The sequence below is a fragment of the Triturus cristatus genome, chromosome 2_1 (assembly GCF_964204655.1).
Source record: "Triturus cristatus chromosome 2_1, aTriCri1.1, whole genome shotgun sequence".
Taxonomy (NCBI): domain Eukaryota; kingdom Metazoa; phylum Chordata; class Amphibia; order Caudata; family Salamandridae; genus Triturus; species Triturus cristatus.
Genome location: NC_140581.1, coordinates 439,593,160 through 439,615,686, shown reverse-complemented (window position 1 = coordinate 439,615,686; position 22,527 = coordinate 439,593,160). Strand labels below are relative to the sequence as shown.

General features: G+C 45.9%; 1 protein-coding gene across 1 annotated transcript in view; it reads right to left on the bottom strand.

The window, feature by feature from the left end:
• CDK7 (cyclin dependent kinase 7) overlaps positions 1 to 22,527 on the bottom strand; it is a 236,933-nt gene that overhangs the window by 156,763 nt on the left and 57,643 nt on the right. The window contains exons 5-6 of the mRNA XM_085632210.1: positions 15,697 to 15,765; positions 14,955 to 15,065 (exon numbers count right to left, since the gene is read on the bottom strand). Of these exons, the coding sequence (XP_085488336.1) occupies positions 14,955 to 15,065; positions 15,697 to 15,765 (180 nt within the window). The remainder of the gene's footprint in view (positions 1 to 14,954; positions 15,066 to 15,696; positions 15,766 to 22,527) is intronic.

The following is a 22,527-nucleotide window of genomic DNA, read 5'->3' as shown; positions in this document are numbered from 1 at the left end:
ACGGATAGGGATGAGGAAGATTCTCGCCTTCTGCTGCGGGATATTGCTTTGCCCGGCCTGTCCGTCGAGGACCGTGAACAGCTGGACACCCCCTTGTCTGTTGACGAGATTGCCACTGCGATTCGGTCCCTTCGCTCTGGCAAGGCTATGGGTCCCAACGGCCTGCCTATTGAGTTGTATAAGTTGCGCCCGGATAAAATCGCGCCTTTCCTCCGTCGTATGTTCCAGGAGTCCCTCGAGACGGGTTCCCTTCCCGCCGACCAGCGTCTGGCTACCATAGTCGTGATCCCCAAGGAAGGTAAGCCACGAGACCGCTGTGCCTCCTACAGGCCTATTTCTCTATTAAACGCCGAGCCTAAGATACTGGCTAAAGTCCTCGCCAATCGTTTGCTGAGCGTTATCTGTGATCTGATCCATCCTGATCAATGCGGCTTCATCCCTCATCGTAACACCGCTCTTAACCTGCGGCGGCTCCACGGCGCCCTCGCTAGGGCAGAGTACCTCTCCGAACCAGCCGTACTGGTTTCTTTGGATGCCACGATGGCCTTTGATACCATCGAGTGGCCATTCCTCTGGGCTGTCTTGACCAAATTCGGCTTTGGGGAGGGATTTCTTGGCTGGGTGAAGCTTCTTTACACTGGACCAATGGCTCAGGTGGTTGTCAATGGGCGGGTCTCTCGGCCTTTAGCTCTCGGTAGGGGTACGAGGCAGGGGTGCCCGTTGTCCCCTCTGCTCTTTGCTCTCGCCTTGGAACCGCTCGCTGCCTGGCTCCGCTGGGAGCCCTCGATTAGAGGGATCCGGTGGGCCCCGGGCTTCGAGGATCGGGTCTCGTTGTACGCGGATGATATTCTTTTGTATCTCACCTCGCCGCGACAGTCGCTTAATGTTCTCTTTGATGTTCTTACTGCCTTTGGGAGAAACTCGGGTTTGACGATTAACTGGTCTAAATCCTGTGTCTATCCTATCTCTGGTGGCCCTCCCCTCTTGCCGCCTCGGCTTCCGATCCAACTATCTCTGTCTGGCTTTAAATACCTGGGGGTGTACGTCTCGTTGGACCCGGCCGTTCGCTACGAGCAGAACCTCCTGCTTCCGCTTCGGCGTTTGAGGGAGGATACGGCTCGGTGGTGTAAGCTGCCCTTGTCCCCGCTTGGTCGCGCAGCGCTGTTTAAAATGATGTCCCTTCCCAGATTCCTTTATGCACTACAAAACTCCTTCGACGTCATTCCGGTGGCCTACTTTCGGGAGGTGGAGAGCCTGCAGAGGAGACTGGTATGGGATGGGCGGGCGCGCATCGCTCTGGCAAAGCTTACTCTCCCCTGGTACGACGGGGGCATTGCGCTTCCCGACATTAGACGGTACTATTGGGCCTCACAGCTATCGGCCATTAACCATGCCACGTATGCGCCTGGCTTGAACCCGGCGTATGAGATGGATAAATTCCTGCTTCCCGGCGGTAACTATAATAGGGCGCTTTACTCCCGCTCGGCTGGAAGGACCCTTACGGGCCCTACTAAGATTGCGGTAAGGATCTGGAAGGCAGCTAATGTAGCCATGGGCTGGAGTGAGCGCTTAACATGTGCCACTCCTTTATTTGCCTCCGACCGACTGGGAAGCCTCTGGAAAACGAAAGGCTTTGAGCGTTGGGACACGATCGGTATTAGCAGAGTGGGAGACCTATGGATTAAGGGCGCGGTTAAAACCTTCGCGGCGCTCCAGAGTGAATACGAGCTTACTGAAAGGGAGTTCTTCCGCTACGCCCAGGTTCGGCACGCCCTGTTATCGGTCTTTGGGGTAGGGACCAAGGTCCCGGCTTCTTCGCCCCTCGAGGACCGCATACTCGATGGTCACGTGCCTGACAGCACTATCTCTCTAATTTATAAAAAACTTATTAATAATCGGGATGACCTCTTGGTGCGTCTTCGGGAGGCATGGACGGGAGATGGGGTGGAGCTGGACGACGAGGACTGGCAGTCCGCACTGTCGTCCCCTAAGGAGGTGGCCATCCCGGCCCGTCTCCGTCTGGTCCAGCTTAAGATTCTCCACCGGGTGTACGTGACGGGTCCCCGTTTGGTTTCGATGGGATTTTCTGAAGACGGGCTCTGTAAGCGGGGCTGTGGGCTTAGTGCCACCTTTCTCCACATCCTTTGGGAGTGCCGCGAGGTGGCGGAATACTGGCGCCGGGTGCATGTGGTAATGGGACAAGTCACCGGGGTCGCCCTGTTGCCGGAGGTGCGTCGCTGTGTTCTGAATGTGTGGGAGCCCAATGATTATAACGCGGCCCAGGCTCGGTGGGCGGCCCTGGGGAACATGATTGCCAAGAGAGATATAGCGCAGCTTTGGGGTTCCCAGCGGCCGCCCACTGTGTCTGTATGGAAGGAGAACATGGACTGGTGCATGTTCAGGGAGAAGACTGTGTATGTGGCTCGTGGTAAACCGGGGGCATGGGGTAGAATCTGGGGGCAATGGAATCAGTATCGGGGAAATATCTGTGCTCCCCCCCTGGTGGACACTTCCGAGGTTGCCTTGTCCCCCTGACCCTTGATGGTTCCTTGCGTATTTGGAATATCCGAGTGTAGACCTGGCTCTCCCGTGACCCCCCCTGACCTCTTAGTCCTCCTTTCCCTTGACCGCCATCTGGTGGTCGGATGTAGGGTCCCCCTGCTGTAGTCTGACGCCCACTTCATGTCACTACGCCTCGCCTTTTGTTTTTAGTTGTTATTTATGGTAAACGTATGTATCCTGATTCCCATAGGAGTATCCGGAGCTTCTGTAACGGGCTGGGGACCTGTGGAAATGTGGATTTTCCTGATCAGTTATGTCCCCTATCTTGGACCCCAACGGTTCTATGTGCATGTCACAAGTACATGTATGTTCCCTCCAGTTCCAGTTTCCAAAACGCAAACATATGTGCGTCCACCGTCAACATGTTCTCTGTCAGATCCGCCATCAATGGGCTGGATATTCGATTCCTAAGTATGAAAGGCCACCGACTTTATATGGCTAAGTTACTCCATTTTTACAGTTCAGGCAAGTAGGCCCGATTCTGTCCTCAAAGCCTTCCCTGCTCTCTGTCTCTGACAGCTTCAGCTTGAGCTCGCATCTGTATCCATGAACTTTGTCCTACTCCCTGTGCAGCTAACGGTGCCTGCCTCGGCCAGTTTGCCTGCCTGCCAAGAAGCTGTATTTCACCTTCGAATTATCTACTTTGCTCTTCAGCCGATGCATTCCTGTCTAGTGATTTAGGTAAACATTTCCTTTAGCTCACAAGCAAAGGACTCGGCCTTTCCGTCCTCCTGCAAGTAATTCATAGCCCTGTTGCCATGGAAAGTTTTCTGCCCCTCGCATCTCATATAGACACTTAGACGCTTGTACACGCACACACAGTCAGTATAGAATAGATTCTGTCCGAGAGTCTTTTATTGTGGATAACATAGTTCTCTAAACATAGGATGTTAGATATGATTTGGGATTAGGTTGACTTGACCCCCCAGACTTCTCGTCTCCACATGTAGAGCTAAATGTCAAGTCCCCGTCACCCCCTAGTTGCACGTCAATCACACGTCATGCTGCTGCGCGCGCATCTATGTTAAGTATTATCTTATAGATCCACCTATGCATGATAATCAGAGCCAATCATGTTTCTTTCTGCTCCTTATTACGCCTAGTTTCGATTACGTACCAGTATGTCATTCCTCTTATCAATTGTTACGCCTTTTGCATTCATTTCATTGTAATGTAAGACCTATAAAAGTTACTTCTTGTCAATAAAGTATTGTACTTCACTTCCTGAACCCTCGTGGTGACGGAACCTGAAGGCCGCCACTCGAGTCGGCCATTTTGGAATAAAGCCCATTCAGAAAATCTCTTATACCACGGATTCTGCCTCTTGTTATTCTGAGCTATTTTACTTTATTTTCCGCATGAAATTCAGTCAAGGTAAAAATAATTATTTACCACATAATGGCGCCCGAATAGGGACACTTTCTCATCTCACGCGCCGGCGGTGCGTTGCAGGCCCGGTCTCCTGCCACAGCTGGACGGACCATAAACGCGTACCAGCAGGATTTCCTGTAAGCTCCCTCCGGTCAAGCGGGGGCGACTGAGGCTGCGATCAACCCAGACGAGGCGGTGAGAAGTGCGAAGTATCCCGACCAGAGCCTAGCTGAGAGAGCAAGATCCGAGGTATACAGAGGCCCACCAGGTTTTCAAAGTCCCGATGTCCAGAGGGTCCGATGTCCGCAGTCGTCGAGTCCAGTCCATTCTCTGAGGCCTTCCGTTTCAAGGAGCTACTCGGTGAGTACCATCGCCGGGGAGGCGTGTTGACGCGCACATAGGTTGTGCCGGTCAAGACGGATTTGGGTACACAAATCCGGTCTGCACTGTTTAGCAGTGTATATGTACTGTTTAGCAGTATATCAAGTATTCCGAAGTGTCTAGTTATTGTCAAGAATTCTGCTTGGTGATTAGTTATGCAGACTGTCATCATTGTTGGTCATTTTTAAAGGTTAAAATGTTTAATGTTTAAATGTTTAAAGTGTTCAAATGTCTTGCATATTGTGGTATGAATGATTGTTCATTGTTCACCGTTCATTATTGTGTTTTCCGTATTAAGTGAATTCAAGAGTAAGTATCAGATCAGTTGTCGAGATGCCGCTCTTTTCGAAGTTAAGACAGATTACTACTAGAAAAGGGGTGCTCGAAGAAGCAGTTCCTATTCCTCCTAGGGACACCCCAGGGCATTTTATGTATCACAAGCATGGCTTAGATGCCATATTGTTTCTTGATCTATGGGTAGATTATACCAAGGGATTGCCGGAAAGTCAAAGGTGGCCCGCAGCGGGAACCTGGGATGCAGAGTGCATCATGAAAGTGGAGGAAGAGTTATGGAAAAGAAAAGTCAGACAGTCACAGAAAGACGCTGTTGAGTTATGGCGTAAAGAATCTCATAGACGTACAGAAAAAGCACGTAGACAAGAAGAGAGGAGTAAAGAGAGTTCAAAGGAAGTTCAAGAAAATATATTAATTGAGGAAGGTATCCGAGTAAAATCAGAACAAGTAGATAGACAAAGAAACGCTCTTATGAGTGGTATGTATCCTCTCCTAGCCGAAGGACTACCTAAGGCTGTTCCAGAGATGCCAAAAGACTTGCCACCCCCATTATTTCCAATTAAGGTACATCCAAAAGGGCATCCCAGAACCGCAGAAGATGTTTTTCTTTCCTCATATCTAGATGACGCAGCTCCCGAGTATGCTAACCCCACACCACATAGACCGTCTGGCAGAGGGGTTCAACGTCAGGATCAGGTATCTGTCCCCGTGCAACAGCAAGTCCCGACACGAGCTCCGGCAAGCACATCTGTTTCCGCATCTGTCCCCGCAATCGATTCTACAGTGGTATCGACACCTATAGTTGCTGTGTCACGTTCAACGAATCCATTCACACCCGACGCCCCTGAAGGGGCCACGGGAGGTGCAAGCAATACTTTTACGCCACCTAGAATAAATAAACTTGTTTTTCAAGAATCAGCGCATTCACGTACACCCAAATTCGTAAGTGAACGTACGCTTAAGGAACTCCTTATAGATTGTAGATATGACCCGGTGGTCGGTAAAGAGGACGAAATGGTCCTGGCATCATTACGTATCAGACGAGCCGCAGAGTATTTAGCGAGGTTACCAGGAATGACTACGCATCTAGATAAAATATATCATTTTGTCCAAACAGGGCGAGACCCAGAATGTATTAACAGAGCTATGGAATTCCAGAAAGTAGAGATACAGGGGGAACTGTTACGTTTCCTCATAAACTGTGTGATCAGAAATCAAGACCGTCCGGGGGTAGACCCGAATACAATGCTTATTCTTACAAAATGGAGCCAGAATATATCAGAAGGGAGACACGATAAGAAAAACTGTATAATAGCCATGTGCCGAAAAATCCGTAGAGAAATAGAACGTATTCACGAAGAAAGATTGGAAACAGGCGAGTTCGAGCAAGATGAAGTATCCGAATCAGGGAATTCCACAAGACAGTTAGAAACCATAGCATACGTAGGCAGAGGAAGATCCTGTGATAATACTAGATGCTTTTCTGATCCCATACACTCAGAATGTCCAAATAATAGCAGAACGTATCCGACGCCTGTAATAAATTTAAAGTCTCCTGAACATTTGTTCCAAGCCGCAGATAAACTACTACGAGAACGAAGGGGTTACCACCTCCTCGATTCCATGGATGAGCAAGAATTGGCCAGATCAGCCGTTCACTGGATTGACAGTCCTGGAAAATACGGTGATAAGACCGTAGCACACACGTTTTTTAACCTTAGTGCAGATGAACAACGTTTAGCTGGAATCTATATGATTCAGCAACTCCTTATACTATATAAGAGCCAACATGCTGACCCTGGTCCTTTACCTGATATATTAACGGAACTACTCACGAACAGATGGAAAGGTTCTAGTAACAAGTTAATTAAAGAAATATTAGTGTCACGTAAACAGTATGTCCTTTTTGTAAGTCCGGATTCTTTCTCGCTGCCCCGCAGAGAAAGAACGCCGTATTATATGGATAGACAAAATCCCTTACGAGAAGTGCACCCAATAAAAGGCGAAGACAATGAGTTTCACCGTGTATTTGTATACACACCCATATCAAAAATTGAATTGTTAGAAATGAAGAAAGTAGTACCAAGTCATGACAAAGACCCAGCGGGTTTCCATCGAGAAATTAAGGACATGTTGCTGATGGGAGAGTATACCTATCCTGATATTATGACGATATTAAAGGTGCTCTTACCTGCTGGTATTTATGAAAAACTGAAAGAAAAAGAGTGGGAAGTGGGAGACCAAAAGATAGATTGGACAGCATTAGAGACGGAAGAAAAGGCCCGAGCTGCAGGTTCAGGGCTCGGGGATAAAGTCAAAGCATTACCAGGTTTACTAGTACAAGTACTGCCACGTTTATTAACTACGAAAAAGGAAGATTGGGGTGCAATCACGGCCTGTAAACAAAAGCATGATGAAGACACAAGTGACTATTATGCCCGATTTGAAAAATGTTTTGGAATAAATAGTGGTATAAAAACAAGTAGTGAGTCGTATCCACATTTATTTGTGACAAAATTAGTAGAAAATGCTTTACCTCCAGTAAAGAATAGAATATTGAAATTCGAGAGTACCTGGCAAAGTAACACTCCGTCACAAATGCTACAAATGTTACAGTATCATCACAATAGAATTAGAGATGAACAAGAACACGAACAAAGACGTATGAAAGATACAAAAATGAAAATGCTAGTGTCTCAGACAGTACCGGCTGAAGGACATAAAAAGGGTATGACACATTCCGATTCAGCAGGACCGGTGAAAGGGACATGCAATTATTGCAAAAAGCCAGGTCATTACGTACACGATTGTCCAGTTTTAAAACATAATATCGCCATAGGTAAAACACAAGAAAGATCACGGCCACACAGACAAGATCAGAATGAACAAGGAGCTATGCCGCATTCCCAGGCCATGCCAGCCGCACAACAGCCAATACAGTTTGTGCCAGCTGCACCACCGTTGCCTGTTACTGCCACACAAACCACAACACGACAAATGTATCAGACTGCACAGTATGAATATCCTGAGTATCAGCGTTACGCATGAACCAGCCTAGAGAGGGAAGTTGACTTACCGCTTATCGAGATTCCTGTAGATCAAGAAGGACCTTATGTACATAGTGAATTATTAGGTCAAGATAGAAAATTCTTACTCGATACAGGGGCAAGTCGAACAACTATAAAACGTAGTGAAGTTCCAGGGGCACCCCTCTCAGGCTCTCAAAATGTTTCCCTTGGTTTTTCAGGAAAACCTATTGTTAACGAAGTATCACAGCCTCTTCCACTTACGATAGGACCTTTGACACGAACTACAGATTTATTGCTTACTAAATCATGCCCAGAAAATCTGTTAGGAATTAAAACTCTGAAAGCCCTAGGAGCCATAATATGTTGTTCTCCGGGAGGAATAAGGTTGTTTTTACGTGATTTTAAAGGTCACTATGTGTCTAGAGACATGGATCCCCGACTACAGACTTTACCAGCGCATCTATGGGCACAAGGCCCTACTGATGTTGGTTGCATGAACATTACACCATACCGAGTTACACTCAAGGCAGGAGTGGTATTACCACGAATGCGACAATACAAGTTACCGCAAGATGCTGTAGTGGTTTTGTTGAAAATCATTGATGAGCTAATTGCCCAAGGAGTAGTTGTAGAAACAGACTCCAATGTATGTAATTCGCCGATAATTCCGATTCTTAAACGAACTGACCCTACTGCTCCGCCAGTATACCGATTGGTTATTGATTTGCGTGAACTAAACAAGTGCATTGTGCCACAATTTCCTGTGGTCCCCGATATATCATCATTATTGACAGCAATTGATTCCGAAGCAACATTCTTTACTGTAATTGATCTCAAGAATGCCTTTTTTAGCGTCCCAATAGATCCGGAAAGCCAATATTTGTTCGGATTCAGTTTAAATGGGCGCAGCTTTAAATTCTCACGCGCTCCCCAAGGATTCACAGAAAGCCCCAGCATCTACAGCCAAGCACTGAAACGAGAACTTGACAGTATCCACATGCCAGTTAACACTGCACTGCTTCAATATGTCGATGATCTGCTGATCACCGCGAGAAGCGAACCTGAATGTGAAAAGGCTTCTCTGACAGTTTTACATTTTCTAGCCGATAAGGGGCACAAGGTGTCCCCTTCTAAGCTGCAATTCTGTGTCCAGCGAGTTATTTATCTTGGTCACTCGCTGTCCAAGGAGGGAAGGCAGCTTACACCAGATCGCATCCAGTTAATTGCTAACATGTCAATACCCCAGACACAAAAGGAGGTGCGGGCTTTCATAGGCCTCACTTCATATTGTAGGCAGTGGATCCCTCAGTACGCATTTCTAGCAAAACCACTCATTCAGTTAACCACACAGGAGGCAGCCACATCGACTGTTCTCCCTTGGACTCAGGAACATACACAAGCTTTTGAAAGCCTAAAGGAAGCTTTATGCCAAGCACCTGTTTTAGCAACACCATGTTATAGCAAACATTTTACACTCTTTGTCACAGAACGCGAAGGTACTGCTTTGTCAGTGCTCACTCAGGATCAAGCAGGATCACGCAAGCCATGTGCTTATTTTTCCAGTACATTAGATCCCGTAGCTCAGGCTTTGCCCGCGTGCCTGAAATCAGTGGCAGCAACAGCTTTAGCAATCAGACAAAGCGATGCCATAGTGTTAGGACATCCATTGACAGTACAAGTACCACATGCAGTAGAAGTTCTTGTGAACCGAACACAAACACAACACTTGACCATAGCAAGACTTACCGGTTATGAACTGACATTGTTTCAGCCACACATAGAGATCAGACGGTGTAATACATTGAATCCTGCTACACTATTACCTGTAATTGGAACAGACCCACTAGCTCATGATTGTGTTGAAATTATTGAAATAAAGACGAAACCTAGACAAGACTTGACAGACGTTCCATTGTTAGATCCAGACCTGACGTTGTATGTAGATGGATCGTGCATGAGAGCAAGTACAGGAGACTTAGTGGCCGCGTATGCAGTCACAACAGACACTGAAGTTATTGAGACAAATTGTATAGATACTTTGTCAGCCCAAGCAGCAGAACTTATTGCTCTAACACAAGCCTGTATTCAAGCCACAAATAAGAAAGTTAATGTATACACTGACTCACGTTATGCATTCGGAGTTGTACACGACTTCGGCGTGCTGTGGCGAGAGAGAGGTTATTTAACCTCCCATGGTGCCCACATTCAGCACGGAACCCTCATTCATGCCTTGTTAGATGCAATACATCTACCAACTGCCATATCGATTATGAAATGTAAAGCACACACGAAGGTTACTGATATCATTTCTCAAGGCAATGATTTAGCTGACAGAACAGCTAAACAGACTGCTCAGAATCGCACATTAGACATGACAAAGCCAATAGTTCAGACACCAACACAGTGTATGACAATTAAGGATCCCGCACTTGACGTAATTGACATACAGACACATGCTACTGCAGAAGAATTAAAGAAATGGACTGAACTAGGAGGGATCCAGACAGATCAGGGATGGATGACGAAGGAGAAATCTGTATGGTTTCTTCCTGACTCTATGGTCCAAGCCATTATAGCTACAATTCACAGCCCAGCGCATTTAGGAGAGAAAGCTATGCTAGATAGCATTCAACACATTTGGTTCAACAAACATTTACGAGCAGCAGCTAAACAAAAAGTCCGTACCTGTATGATATGTTGTCAGTTCAACCCAGGAAAAAGTGTTCCCGTAGAACAGGGTGGATTCCAGACTCCTGATCATCCTTTTGAAGTACTCCAAATGGATTATATCCAGATGGAACGATGTCGAGGATTCAAATATGTTCTGGTAGTTGTCTGCGCTCTCTCCCGATGGACTGAGGCGTACCCAGTATCAGATTACACGGCCCCGACTACTGCCAAACAGTTAGTTCGAGAATTCTTCCCGCGGTACGGTTTACCACGTGTTGTATATTCAGATAACGGCCAGCCTTTCTCATCCGAATTAATGAAACATGTCTCACTTTTGTTGGGATATCAGTGGAAATTCCACTGTGTCCGACACCCCGAGGCAGCAGGTCTCGTGGAACGACATAATCAAATTTTGAAAATCAGATTGTCTAAAATATGTAAGGAGAAAGGTGTTGACTGGATAGTAGCATTACCAGTTGCACTATTTTACATAAGAATGGTAGCACACTCTCGAACAGGGCTATCCCCGTATGAGGTGATCTTCGGAAGACCACCAAATATGTGGGGGACGCCTATACCTCGTAAAATAACTGATGTTAATTGTAATATGCTGACAGATTACTTGGCTTCCTTGATGTCTGCACTACAATCTTGTCGTTCACAGGTAGCTGCAGCTTTTCCTGACAACACTGAGGTGAAACCCCATGACGTTGCTCCGGGGGATCTGGTGTTTGTGAGGAATTTCGATCGGAAAACCCAATTGGAGCCCAGGTGGAAAACACCGAAGCTAGTCCTGCTGACCACAAGAACAGCCGTGAAAGTGGAGGGCCGCAAAGGATGGATACATTCCAGCCACGTTAAGAAATTTCATGGACTATCCTCGGATATAGACACTGTGCCCTGCACTCCCTCACAGACTGATTCAAAACTTCCTTTTGTTGAACAGAATGACTCTCAGTGCTATAAATTAAAGCTTAGGCCCAAACAGTCGAGCAATTTGATTGTTTAAGTCCTCTCCAAGGTGAAGCGGTTGAATTGTCTCCGACATGTATCCCTTGGACCTGAGTAGAGAAAATACCCGAGAAATGTTGGAACGACAGGCGTATTGTAAATCACTGCGTAGCTACTGTATGAGGACATTATTAATTTTGTTTTTATTGAGTGTTTTAATAATTATTACAAGTGTGATTTTGCACATATATCATCCTATTTCTGGACATGTTTATAATGTTGCTACTGAACATTCTTTTAGTGACCTACCGCCACATAAATTATCTTATAGACTTGCGCTGCGCAATAACACTTTCATTAGTATGTTACATCATTCCCATCAGACTAGTAATGCCACCAATTGTTGGGTGTGTGGCCGACTCCCTCCCTATCAGAATAACAAAGGAGTTCTGCCTTTCTTTCCACATCCGTTCACACACAATGGCTCCTGTGGAGCATGGTTTAGTTTACTAAATTCCATAGACCCAGACACAGCAGTTTATCAACAACATTGGATATGGGGAAATCTGAATCTAGTTTTATTCAAAGTCTGTCATCCTAATAAGGAGGGTCACCCCAGTAGAACAGGAACTGATCTAGAAAATGAAGTGTATAAATTAGGTAATTTTACACCTAATCTTATGATTCTGAATGTCAAATCCGAAGTTGAACTAATTCTGCCCACTATGTCAGTATTTCCAGTTAAGGGTGAATTATGTGTAAGAAAAGTTGGTTCCATACATATGGGCCATAGCCAATGCGTTACTACAGTAGAATATAGTGATCAAGGTAAATCTTCATTTAGAGCTTCTCGCCATTCTTACTTTATATGTGGTCAGACGGCATATATGCGTCTGCCTCTAGATTGGGATGGTACCTGTTACATAGCATTCCTTCTGCCACCTGTTTTCCTAGCTCCACCTGATTATTATCGGAATGTTCATTTAGTACACAATAGAGAGCGAAGAGATCTCCCAGTTGTCGATTATACTGAGACGGCATGGGACAAGTATGTAGATTTCAATAAAGGTATCTTTCCCTATATAGGTACAATATCAAATAGTAAGCTGATACGTAGACTAACCAAGACTCTCGAAGCTGTAGTAAACGAGACTATAGCCGCCCTAGGCAATCTGACAGAGGAACAATCAGTGATGAGAATTGTTGTTCTCCAGAATCGTCTTGTCCTTGACGTCATCCTGGCCGATAGGGGCGGAGCTTGCAGGGTCATCGGATCCAGCTGCTGCATATTCATACCAGAAAATTCGCCATCTGTATATAAAGCTATAACACGCCTTCATAAGATTGTGAGCCAGATACACGAGAATCCAGGCACTTGGACGTGGTCCGGGTGGTTTTGGAGTGTGATATCAGCCTGGGGATGGAGAGTTCTATCCTTCCTAGGTATTGGCCTTCTTATGCTCTTCAGTTGTTGTTTATGCCTGCAATGTGGACCAGTGATTTGTGGTCTGTGTGCCACATCATGCATTCCATATCAAGGTTCTCGTTCAAAATGCCGGAAGAAGAAGGAAGAAGAAATGATGCTCCATGAGCAAATCGATGGAATGATGAAGATTGATATCTCTTGAAGGGCAAGTAGGGGACAAGGAGGGAATGTGGAAATGTGGATTTTCCTGATCAGTTATGTCCCCTATCTTGGACCCCAACGGTTCTATGTGCATGTCACAAGTACATGTATGTTCCCTCCAGTTCCAGTTTCCAAAACGCAAACATATGTGCGTCCACCGTCAACATGTTCTCTGTCAGATCCGCCATCAATGGGCTGGATATTCGATTCCTAAGTATGAAAGGCCACCGACTTTATATGGCTAAGTTACTCCATTTTTACAGTTCAGGCAAGTAGGCCCGATTCTGTCCTCAAAGCCTTCCCTGCTCTCTGTCTCTGACAGCTTCAGCTTGAGCTCGCATCTGTATCCATGAACTTTGTCCTACTCCCTGTGCAGCTAACGGTGCCTGCCTCGGCCAGTTTGCCTGCCTGCCAAGAAGCTGTATTTCACCTTCGAATTATCTACTTTGCTCTTCAGCCGATGCATTCCTGTCTAGTGATTTAGGTAAACATTTCCTTTAGCTCACAAGCAAAGGACTCGGCCTTTCCGTCCTCCTGCAAGTAATTCATAGCCCTGTTGCCATGGAAAGTTTTCTGCCCCTCGCATCTCATATAGACACTTAGACGCTTGTACACGCACACACAGTCAGTATAGAATAGATTCTGTCCGAGAGTCTTTTATTGTGGATAACATAGTTCTCTAAACATAGGATGTTAGATATGATTTGGGATTAGGTTGACTTGACCCCCCAGACTTCTCGTCTCCACATGTAGAGCTAAATGTCAAGTCCCCGTCACCCCCTAGTTGCACGTCAATCACACGTCATGCTGCTGCGCGCGCATCTATGTTAAGTATTATCTTATAGATCCACCTATGCATGATAATCAGAGCCAATCATGTTTCTTTCTGCTCCTTATTACGCCTAGTTTCGATTACGTACCAGTATGTCATTCCTCTTATCAATTGTTACGCCTTTTGCATTCATTTCATTGTAATGTAAGACCTATAAAAGTTACTTCTTGTCAATAAAGTATTGTACTTCACTTCCTGAACCCTCGTGGTGACGGAACCTGAAGGCCGCCACTCGAGTCGGCCATTTTGGAATAAAGCCCATTCAGAAAATCTCTTATACCACGGATTCTGCCTCTTGTTATTCTGAGCTATTTTACTTTATTTTCCGCATGAAATTCAGTCAAGGTAAAAAGAATTATTTACCACAGACCTTGGGTCGGTTGATGACTTTAACACTGTGTGAGCCTTTTTGATTCTAGCGGCCGGCCCTGGTGGTTGTAGGCCCATGCTTGTATCCTTTTTTCTGTTTAATAAAAACCTTTAAAAAAAAAAAAAAAAAAAAAAGATGTCCAATGGTGCTGAACTGACCACTGGCCCACTTTGATTTCTCATACCTAAAACATGTTTGGAAGAGGTTGAAGGATTGCTGGCGTTACAGTGTTACTTTTAGGGTTTTATTATCTATGTAAAAAAAAAAAGAAAATAATGAAAACCTGTCAGTAGGTGGGCATTTCCTCTTACAAAGAAATCTGGGATCATGCATCCAGCTGACGCTGACGCTACTCAATGTTCACATAATCAGAGAGGATGATTCAGAATTACTTTAGACCTCAGCAAAGGCTTCAATCAGCTGAAGAATAAGAAATCTTTAAGACACTTTTATTACAAATGCTCTGCAGCAGCAGAAAGTGAGTGAAACAAATGTTTTTTGACTAAATACTGACCGTGTTCAAAATCAGCAGGAGGTCAACCAAAGAATCCCTCATTTTAGGTGCAATGAAAGAATCTATGGCGCCCTCATATGGTGAAAATAAAAGCCCATTCAATCGCTGGATGTTGATGAAAAGGCGCGTGCTACAATGCTGGGGTATGGTTTAAATCTTGTTTTAAACCGCTGTGAAATGAAATTAATCGCGAATTCTCACCCTGGCAACAGGGAATATTTCAAGGAAGAAAATTAGCTACTATGCTGGAGAACTATTAATATTTGCTGTAATTTCAGTACCATTATTCTTTTCGGACATGGTCAAAACAAAATCAAAAGTACACTTGATAAACAAACTTTGGGAATACTTACTCTGTGTAAAATCCAGAGATGGTGCAAATATTCTAAGCCTTGAAGCGTCATCAGCATATATGCTTTTATGTGAGCTGGAGTGAGCACAAGACTCGTATCCTTTATTATAACCTGCAAAACAGTTGCATTTGTACATTGAGGACTTTTGTTTAAGACCTTAAGGAAATCCTATTTATTATAATCTTACATTTTCTTTTTTTTTTCAAATACAGGGTCACCTAGGACACTCTTGCAAATCTGTTCCCCTGTGATTAGTCAACAGGAAATGTATAATGTTTTGGCTACAATTTAATCTTCAGATCTCATGCGTAACAAACACTAACTATTGCTTTAAGAGGTCAAATTTTCACACACTATGGCTTGCTGTTTAAACTCTCTAAATAACTTGTCAGAGAGCCTAGGCATTTACTGAGCAAAACAATAATTGGTACAAATTGTTCTACATTTATGTATGTAAAATCTGCCACAGCCTATGAATATGACCCACAAACATTTTAAGACATAGGGGGAGTTAACAGCTACAAGGTACTAAAGAAAATTAGTAAAATAATTAATCCAAAATCCAGTTTTAGTGAAGATCACTCGATAGTGAAACAGAGAATACTTATTTAAAACATTGGGATAATAATTTAAGCAATAGAAATAAGAATCTCATGTAAACCTGTCCTCTGCCAAACATCATAAAATAGTTTGGACATTTTCTGAATTCATTACACAAGAGTTACACATCAATCCCTTTTACCTCTAAGTCAGTTTCCATAAAATCAAACACAAGACTGATGTTGGATTTGTGGCCAAACGCATCAATGAGCTGCAAACAAAAGTAAGAAAAATTATAATAAATGTATAAAATATATCTAATTTGTTGGACAGCTGAAGTTAAAAGAAAAAAGAAAACATGCCATGAAAAGAAATCTGATATAAATGTGCCATTCTCTGAAATCCAATGGACTGTAGCTTCCGCCTCCATTTAATAACAGCAAGTAAATAAAACTAATATCTCAGTGTAAAGCAGCAGCTGCTCTCCAATGGTAGATCTGTGCTATATAAGGAATATGCTACTTACCAGTATGCATCTGTTCTTGGCATGTAGAGCTGCAGAGTCACACACTGAGGATAAGATCGCCATCTGGTGTTGGGCTCGGATGATTGCAGGTTGTTGTTGTCTTCGGAAGAAGCCTTTGGTCACGAGGTTGGTGACTCCTCCCCTGGACAACAGTGCGCATGGGCATCCACTCCATCGTCAGATTGTTTTTCGCCATGATGGGAAAAGATGGAGTGTATAGAAATGAAAGAAAGGATGTCCATGTGTAATGTCTAAGTAAGACGGATGCTGGAACAGATACAGGTCCCGGGGAGGCGGGCGGGCGTGTGTGACTCTGCAGCTCTACATGCCAAGAACAGATGCATACTGGTAAGTAGCATATTCCGTTCGAGGCATATGAGCTGCAGATCACACACTGAGGATAGATTATACAGCAGTGCTTCCCCTTAGCGGTGGTCGCCTGTATCCGTTGCAGCAGCTTGAAATAAAGTTTTTAGGACAGCCTGGCCCACGGAGGCCTGTTGTTTGGCCTGCACATCAACACAATAGTGTTTAGTGAAGGTATGCGTGGTAGACCACGTGGCTGCCTTGCAAATGTCTTCTAAGGGAATGTTACCTAAGAAGGCCATAGAAGCCCCTATTTTACGCGTGGAGTGCGCCCTAGGGGGAACTGTAAGTGTACGTTTAGCCTTGAGGTAGCATATTTGGATGCATTTAACTATCCACCGGGCTATACCTGATTTGGAGATTGGGTTGCCTTTATGTGGTGGTGCGAAAGCAACAAAGAGTTGTTTTGTCTTTCGAAAGGGTTTTGTCCTGTCGATGTAATAAAGCAAGGCTCTTTTGACATCTAAGGTATGTAGGGCCCTTTCAGCTACGGAGTCTGGGTTTGGGAAAAAGACCGGTAGCTCTACTGATTGGTTAAGGTGGAAAGGGGAAATCACTTTTGGAAGAAATTTAGGGTTTGTCCTAAGAACCACTTTGTTACGGTGTAGTTGTAAGAAAGGTTCCTCTAGTGTAAGGGCTTGTATTTCACTTACTCTGCGTAGGGAAGTGATTGCGATAAGGAAAGCTACCTTCCATGTTAGGAATTGTAATTCACATTTGTGCATAGGTTCAAATGGGGGACCCATGAGTCTTGTTAGAACCACATTGAGATTCCACACTGGTGCAGGTGGCAATCTTGGGGGAAGGATTCTTTTGAGACCTACCATAAACGCTTTGATGGCTGGTACCTTAAAAAGGGACAGGTGTTGCCTATTTTGCAAGTAGGCTGCCAAGGCTGCTAGGTGTAAACGTATAGAGGAATACGCTAGATTGCATCTTTGCAAGTGTAGTAGATAGCAAATGATGTTTTGGATGGAAGCGTCCAATGGATGTATGTCATTATTAGCGCAGTAGATGGCAAATCGTTTCCATTTAGCGGCATAACACGCTCTAGTAGTAGGGCGTCTGGCTTCCTTTATGATATTCATACAGTCTGGAGGGAGATTGAGGTAACCGAACTCTAAGACCTCAGGAGCCAGATCGCTAGGTTCAGTGTTTGAGGATCTGGGTGTCTGATTTCTCCATGGTTCTGGGTTAATAGATCCGGGGAGAGGCGTAGCCTTTGATGTGGAACTAAGGATAGTTCTAGAAGCGTGGTGAACCACGGTTGACGTGCCCAAGTGGGAGCCACTAGTATTAGTGTTAGTGACTGTTGTTTCAGTTTGCGTACCACAAATGGAACTAGTGGGAGAGGCGGAAAGGCGTACGCAAATCTGCCTGACCAGTTCATCCATAGGGCATTGCCCTTGGACTGTGGGTGTGGAAACCTGGCGGCGAAGGTTGGGCATTTTGTGTTTTCGGGAGTGGCGAACAGGTCTATGTCTGGTTGTCCCCACTTTTGGAAGAAGGGGAGTAGAACCTTGGGGTGTAGTTCCCATTCGTGGATCTGCTGTGTGTGGCGACTTAGGAGGTCGGCCACTTGATTGTGGATCCCTGGGAGATGTTCTGCTAACAGATAGATGTTTTGGGGAATTGCCCATCTCCAGATTTGCTGTGCCAGTTGGGACAGTTGGGGAGAGTGTGTCCCTCCCTGTTTCTGTATATAATACATTGTCGTCATGTTGTCTGTGCGTATGAGGACAGTTTTGTTCTTTAGGTGAACTTGAAAGGATTTTAGTGCTAGGAACACTGCTAAGAGTTCCAGGTGGTTGATGTGGAGCAGTTTTTGTTGACTGGTCCATCTGCCCTGAGTGGTATGGTGAAGGAGGTGGGCTCCCCACCCCGTGAGAGATGCGTCGGTAGTTAGCACAACTTGTGGAAGAGGCTCTAAGAACGGTCGCCCTTTGGACAGGTTGATGGTGTTCCACCATTTCAGTGAGCGAAGTGAGCGACTGTCCACCAACACCAGATCGGTAAGTTGTCCGTGAGCTTGGTTCCACTGTTGTGCTAAACATTCCTGTAAGGGACGCATTTGAAGTCGTGCGTGTGGGACTATGGAGATGCATGACGCCATCATGCCTAGGAGCTGCATGAACACTCTTGCTGGAAGAGATGGATGAGTTTGAAATTGAGAGATGAGATTTTGTATACTGGCTATCCTGGCAGTGCTGGGATAAGCAATGGCCTTGGATGTATCTATGGTTGCTCCTAGATACTGATGTAAGTGGGAAGGTTGTAGGTGGGATTTGGGGTAGTTGATAGTGAATCCCAAATCGTGGAGAGTTTGAATCGTGCGATGAGTGTGGAGAACGCATTTTTGGTATGTATTGGCTTTTATGAGCCAATCGTCCAGATAGGGGAAGACATGGATCTGTTGTCTTCTGAGGTGCGCTGCCACGACTGCTAAGCACTTGGTGAACACTCTGGGTGCTGTTGTTACTCCGAATGGGAGAACTGTAAATTGATAGTGTTGCCCATCTACCACAAATCGTAGATATTTTCTGTGAGCGGGATGCATAGGGATGTGAAAGTATGCGTCCTTGAGGTCTAATGTGGCAAGGAAGTCTCCCTGTTGTAGGAGTGGGAGGACTTGTTGGAGAGTGGTCATATGAAAATGATCCGAATGTATATACTGGTTTAGTAGTCTGAGATCCAGTATGGGCCTTAGTGTTTTGTCCTTTTTGGGAATGAGGAAGTATAGAGAATATACCCCTTTTCCCTGATGTTGAAGGGGGACTGGTTCTATCGCATGTTTTTGTAACAGGGATTGAACTTTTTGTTTGAGGAGAGAGAGATGATGTGAGGACATTGGGCGTTGTTTGGGCGGTATGTTTGGGGGGGATTGTATGAATTCGAGGCAGTAGCCAGACTGGATAATTTGTCTTACCCATCTGTCTGTGGTGATGGAAGTCCAGACAGGTAGGAATTGTTGGAGTCGCCCCCCGACCGGAGTGGAATGGTCTGGGGGGAGTGGTGGCAAGTCACTGTTTGGTGGCTGGGGAGGTGCGGGTGTTGTTGTTGTTGCCCCGCCCTCGGCCTTTGTTATTGTTTCCCCTATAACCTCCCCGGAAATAACCTCTGTTAGGGGATGTTTGTCCAGAATTTTTAAAGGTGGACGTGGTCTCAGTTGATGTGTTTTTGGAGCCTCCTCTATAAAAGGAGCGACGAAAGGAACCCCGGTTTTGAGGAGACTGCAGTGCTCCCATAGACTTGGCAGTTTCATTATCCTTCTTCATTTTTTCTAATGCAGTATCCACTGCAGGGCCAAATAACTGCTCTTGGTTGAAAGGTTGAGCCAGAATTGCGGTTTGAACCTCCGGTTTAAAACCGGAAATACGGAGCCAGGCATGTCGTCTGAGTAAGACGCTAGTATTGACCGCCCTAGAAGCAGTGTCTGCCGCATCTAAGGCGCATTTAATGGAGGCATTAGATATTAATTTGCCTTCTTGAATGAGGTCAGTGGCCTGGGACTTAAAGGGTTCAGGCAGATGTTGCATAAGGTCCTCAAGTTGGTCATAATGTGCCCTGTCATACCGAGCTAACAGGGCCTGGGTATTGGCAATACGCCAGTGGTTCGCCGCCTGTGCGGCGACTCGTTTGCCTGAGGCCTCTAAAAGCTTAGACTCCTTGTCTGGGGGGGGCGTTTCTCCAGTTGTCTGTGAGTTAACGCGCTTCCTGGCATTTGATACGACCAAGGAGTCTAAAGGGAGCTGGGCTTTAATGTATGCAGGGTCCTGCGGGGCTGGTCGGTACTTTTTTTCGATGCGGGGGTTGAGAACCCTCGCTCGAACAGGGTCTTTAAAGACGTCAGTGGCATGCTTTATAACCCCTTTAATCATGGGAAGTATATGAACAGTTTTTTGTGACTGCTCAAAGGTATCGAGGAGAAAATCCTCCTCAAGGGGGTCCGTGTGCATAGTGACACCATGGAACGTTGCTGCCCTATTTATTAGTTGGCCAAACCCTAGGTGGTCATCAGGAGGGGAGGGCTTGGAGGGGTAGGTAGTGGGGTCAGGCATGTCAGGCATTGGATAAGACCAGTCATCTACCGGTGCTGTGTCTGGAAAAGTAAACGGGTCGGTTGGATCAACAGGATCATTAAATAAATCAGGGTCCGCCCCTCCCCCTAAGTCATCATTATCATCCTGTGGAGGAGGTGAATGATAGGGAGGTGGTAAAGGTAAAGGTAAAGGAGAAACAGGAGGAGGAGGGGGGGACGGGTTAGAAGGTAAAACAGGAGAGGAAGGACGAAGTGGTGAAGTGGCACAGTCCTTTTTCCGTATGGGAGCTGGGGGAGGTGTAGTGTCCAGCTTCCGTTTTTTATATGGGATGGCAGTCACATGTCCAGTGTTAGGATTGATGTAGATCCGCTTTTGAGTAGGATCTGGTCGAAAAAGTTCATCTGGCTCCGAAGGTGGTGGCGGCGACGCCCGCTTCGGGTCTTTATGAGCTGTTTTCGGTGTGGACGTAGTTTTCGGTGCCGATGATGTTTTCGGTGCCGAAGGATGTTTCAGGTCCGATGGATTTTTCGGAGCCGATGGAGTTTTCGGAGCCGATGTATGTTTCGGTGCCGATGTATGTTTCGGTGCCGAGGGACTTTTAGGCATCGATGTCGAAGAACGTTTCGGCGCCGGTGGAGACTTCGGTGCCAAGGAACGTTTCGGTGCCGATGGAGATTTCGGTCTTGAAGCCTGTTTCGGTGCCGATAGTGGTTTTTTCGGTGCTGAGGGTGTTAAAGGCACAATCAGATGAGGTTTGCTCGAGCCCGAGCCACCTACAGGCTTAGATGTCTTCGGAGCCGGGCCCGAGGGCGGGGCTTCTGAAGAGGATTTCCGGTCGCGACTGGGCCCAGCTGGCGGAGTCTTGACCAATGCTTTTTTGGATGGGGCAGGGGCAGGGGGGGTGGTACTCACACGCTGCCCTGGAGTGATGAGGTCATCGGAATCGTCGGCCTCAGACACGATCTCGAGATCTTCGGTGTCGTCTTCGGGAACATCTTGAGCAAAGATGTCCTCCGGTTCTGGAGCTGGTTTGGCCATAATATGGCGTCGAGCTCTTCGGTCCCGGAGGGTCTTCTTCGAACGGAAAGCGGCACAAGCTGGACAGGTGGACTCGTTGTGTTCCGGCGACAGGCAGAGGTTACAAACCTCGTGGTGGTCACTGTGGGGGAACTTCGCTCCACACTGGGGGCATTTTTTGAAGGGTGTCCTGTCCATCAGCCGCTTCCGGAACCGGTCCGAGTTGATTTCGAAGTCGATGGAATGAAGATTAAGGAGTTAAATTGATTGCTAGAAGTTTTCTGCTGGAGCGGAAAAAAGTTCATCCGAACCCAATGGCGGAAAAAAACAATCTGACGATGGAGTGGATGCCCATGCGCACTGTTGTCCAGGGGAGGAGTCACCAACCTCGTGACCAAAGGCTTCTTCCGAAGACAACAACAACCTGCAATCATCCGAGCCCAACACCAGATGGCGATCTTATCCTCAGTGTGTGATCTGCAGCTCATATGCCTCGAACATAGACACTACAATTAAAATATTCTGATTGTTTTGTTACTTTCATTTAATCAGTCCCAGCCTACATACTTCAACAGTGCACACAAGGCCTAAAATAATTAGAAGTGAGGATACTCCCATAAACTCATCACTCCCCATGACTTGCAAGCACAATTCACAGTTTACTACTAGAGAAACTCGCACCAGATTACTCTCTGCTTCGTATCCTCTCCCCTAGCCCCCAGCTGCCACGAAACCTCACTGTGCCCTCACAAGTCACTACATCAACCGCAGAGCATATCCTATGACTCAAATGTGTTAATCTAAGGTGACCCATTAAGGCTAGACTATAAAACTTCCTGTTCTCACTTCTGTTATTCTCTGTTTTAACCTTTCACATTCATCTCTTGCTCGCAAGTGGTAGCTACCAGCTATTCTCCATATCTGCCATGGTCTTGCCTTTACTAAAACAGCCTACTGCTGACCATTCCTCATCTTCAAACTACTGTCACGTACCCCAGTTACTTTTCTTCACCAAAATATACCAATGCTTTGTCTTCAAATGCCATACCGGACCTTTCCGCTCGTAATTCAGCAAATCCCCTCC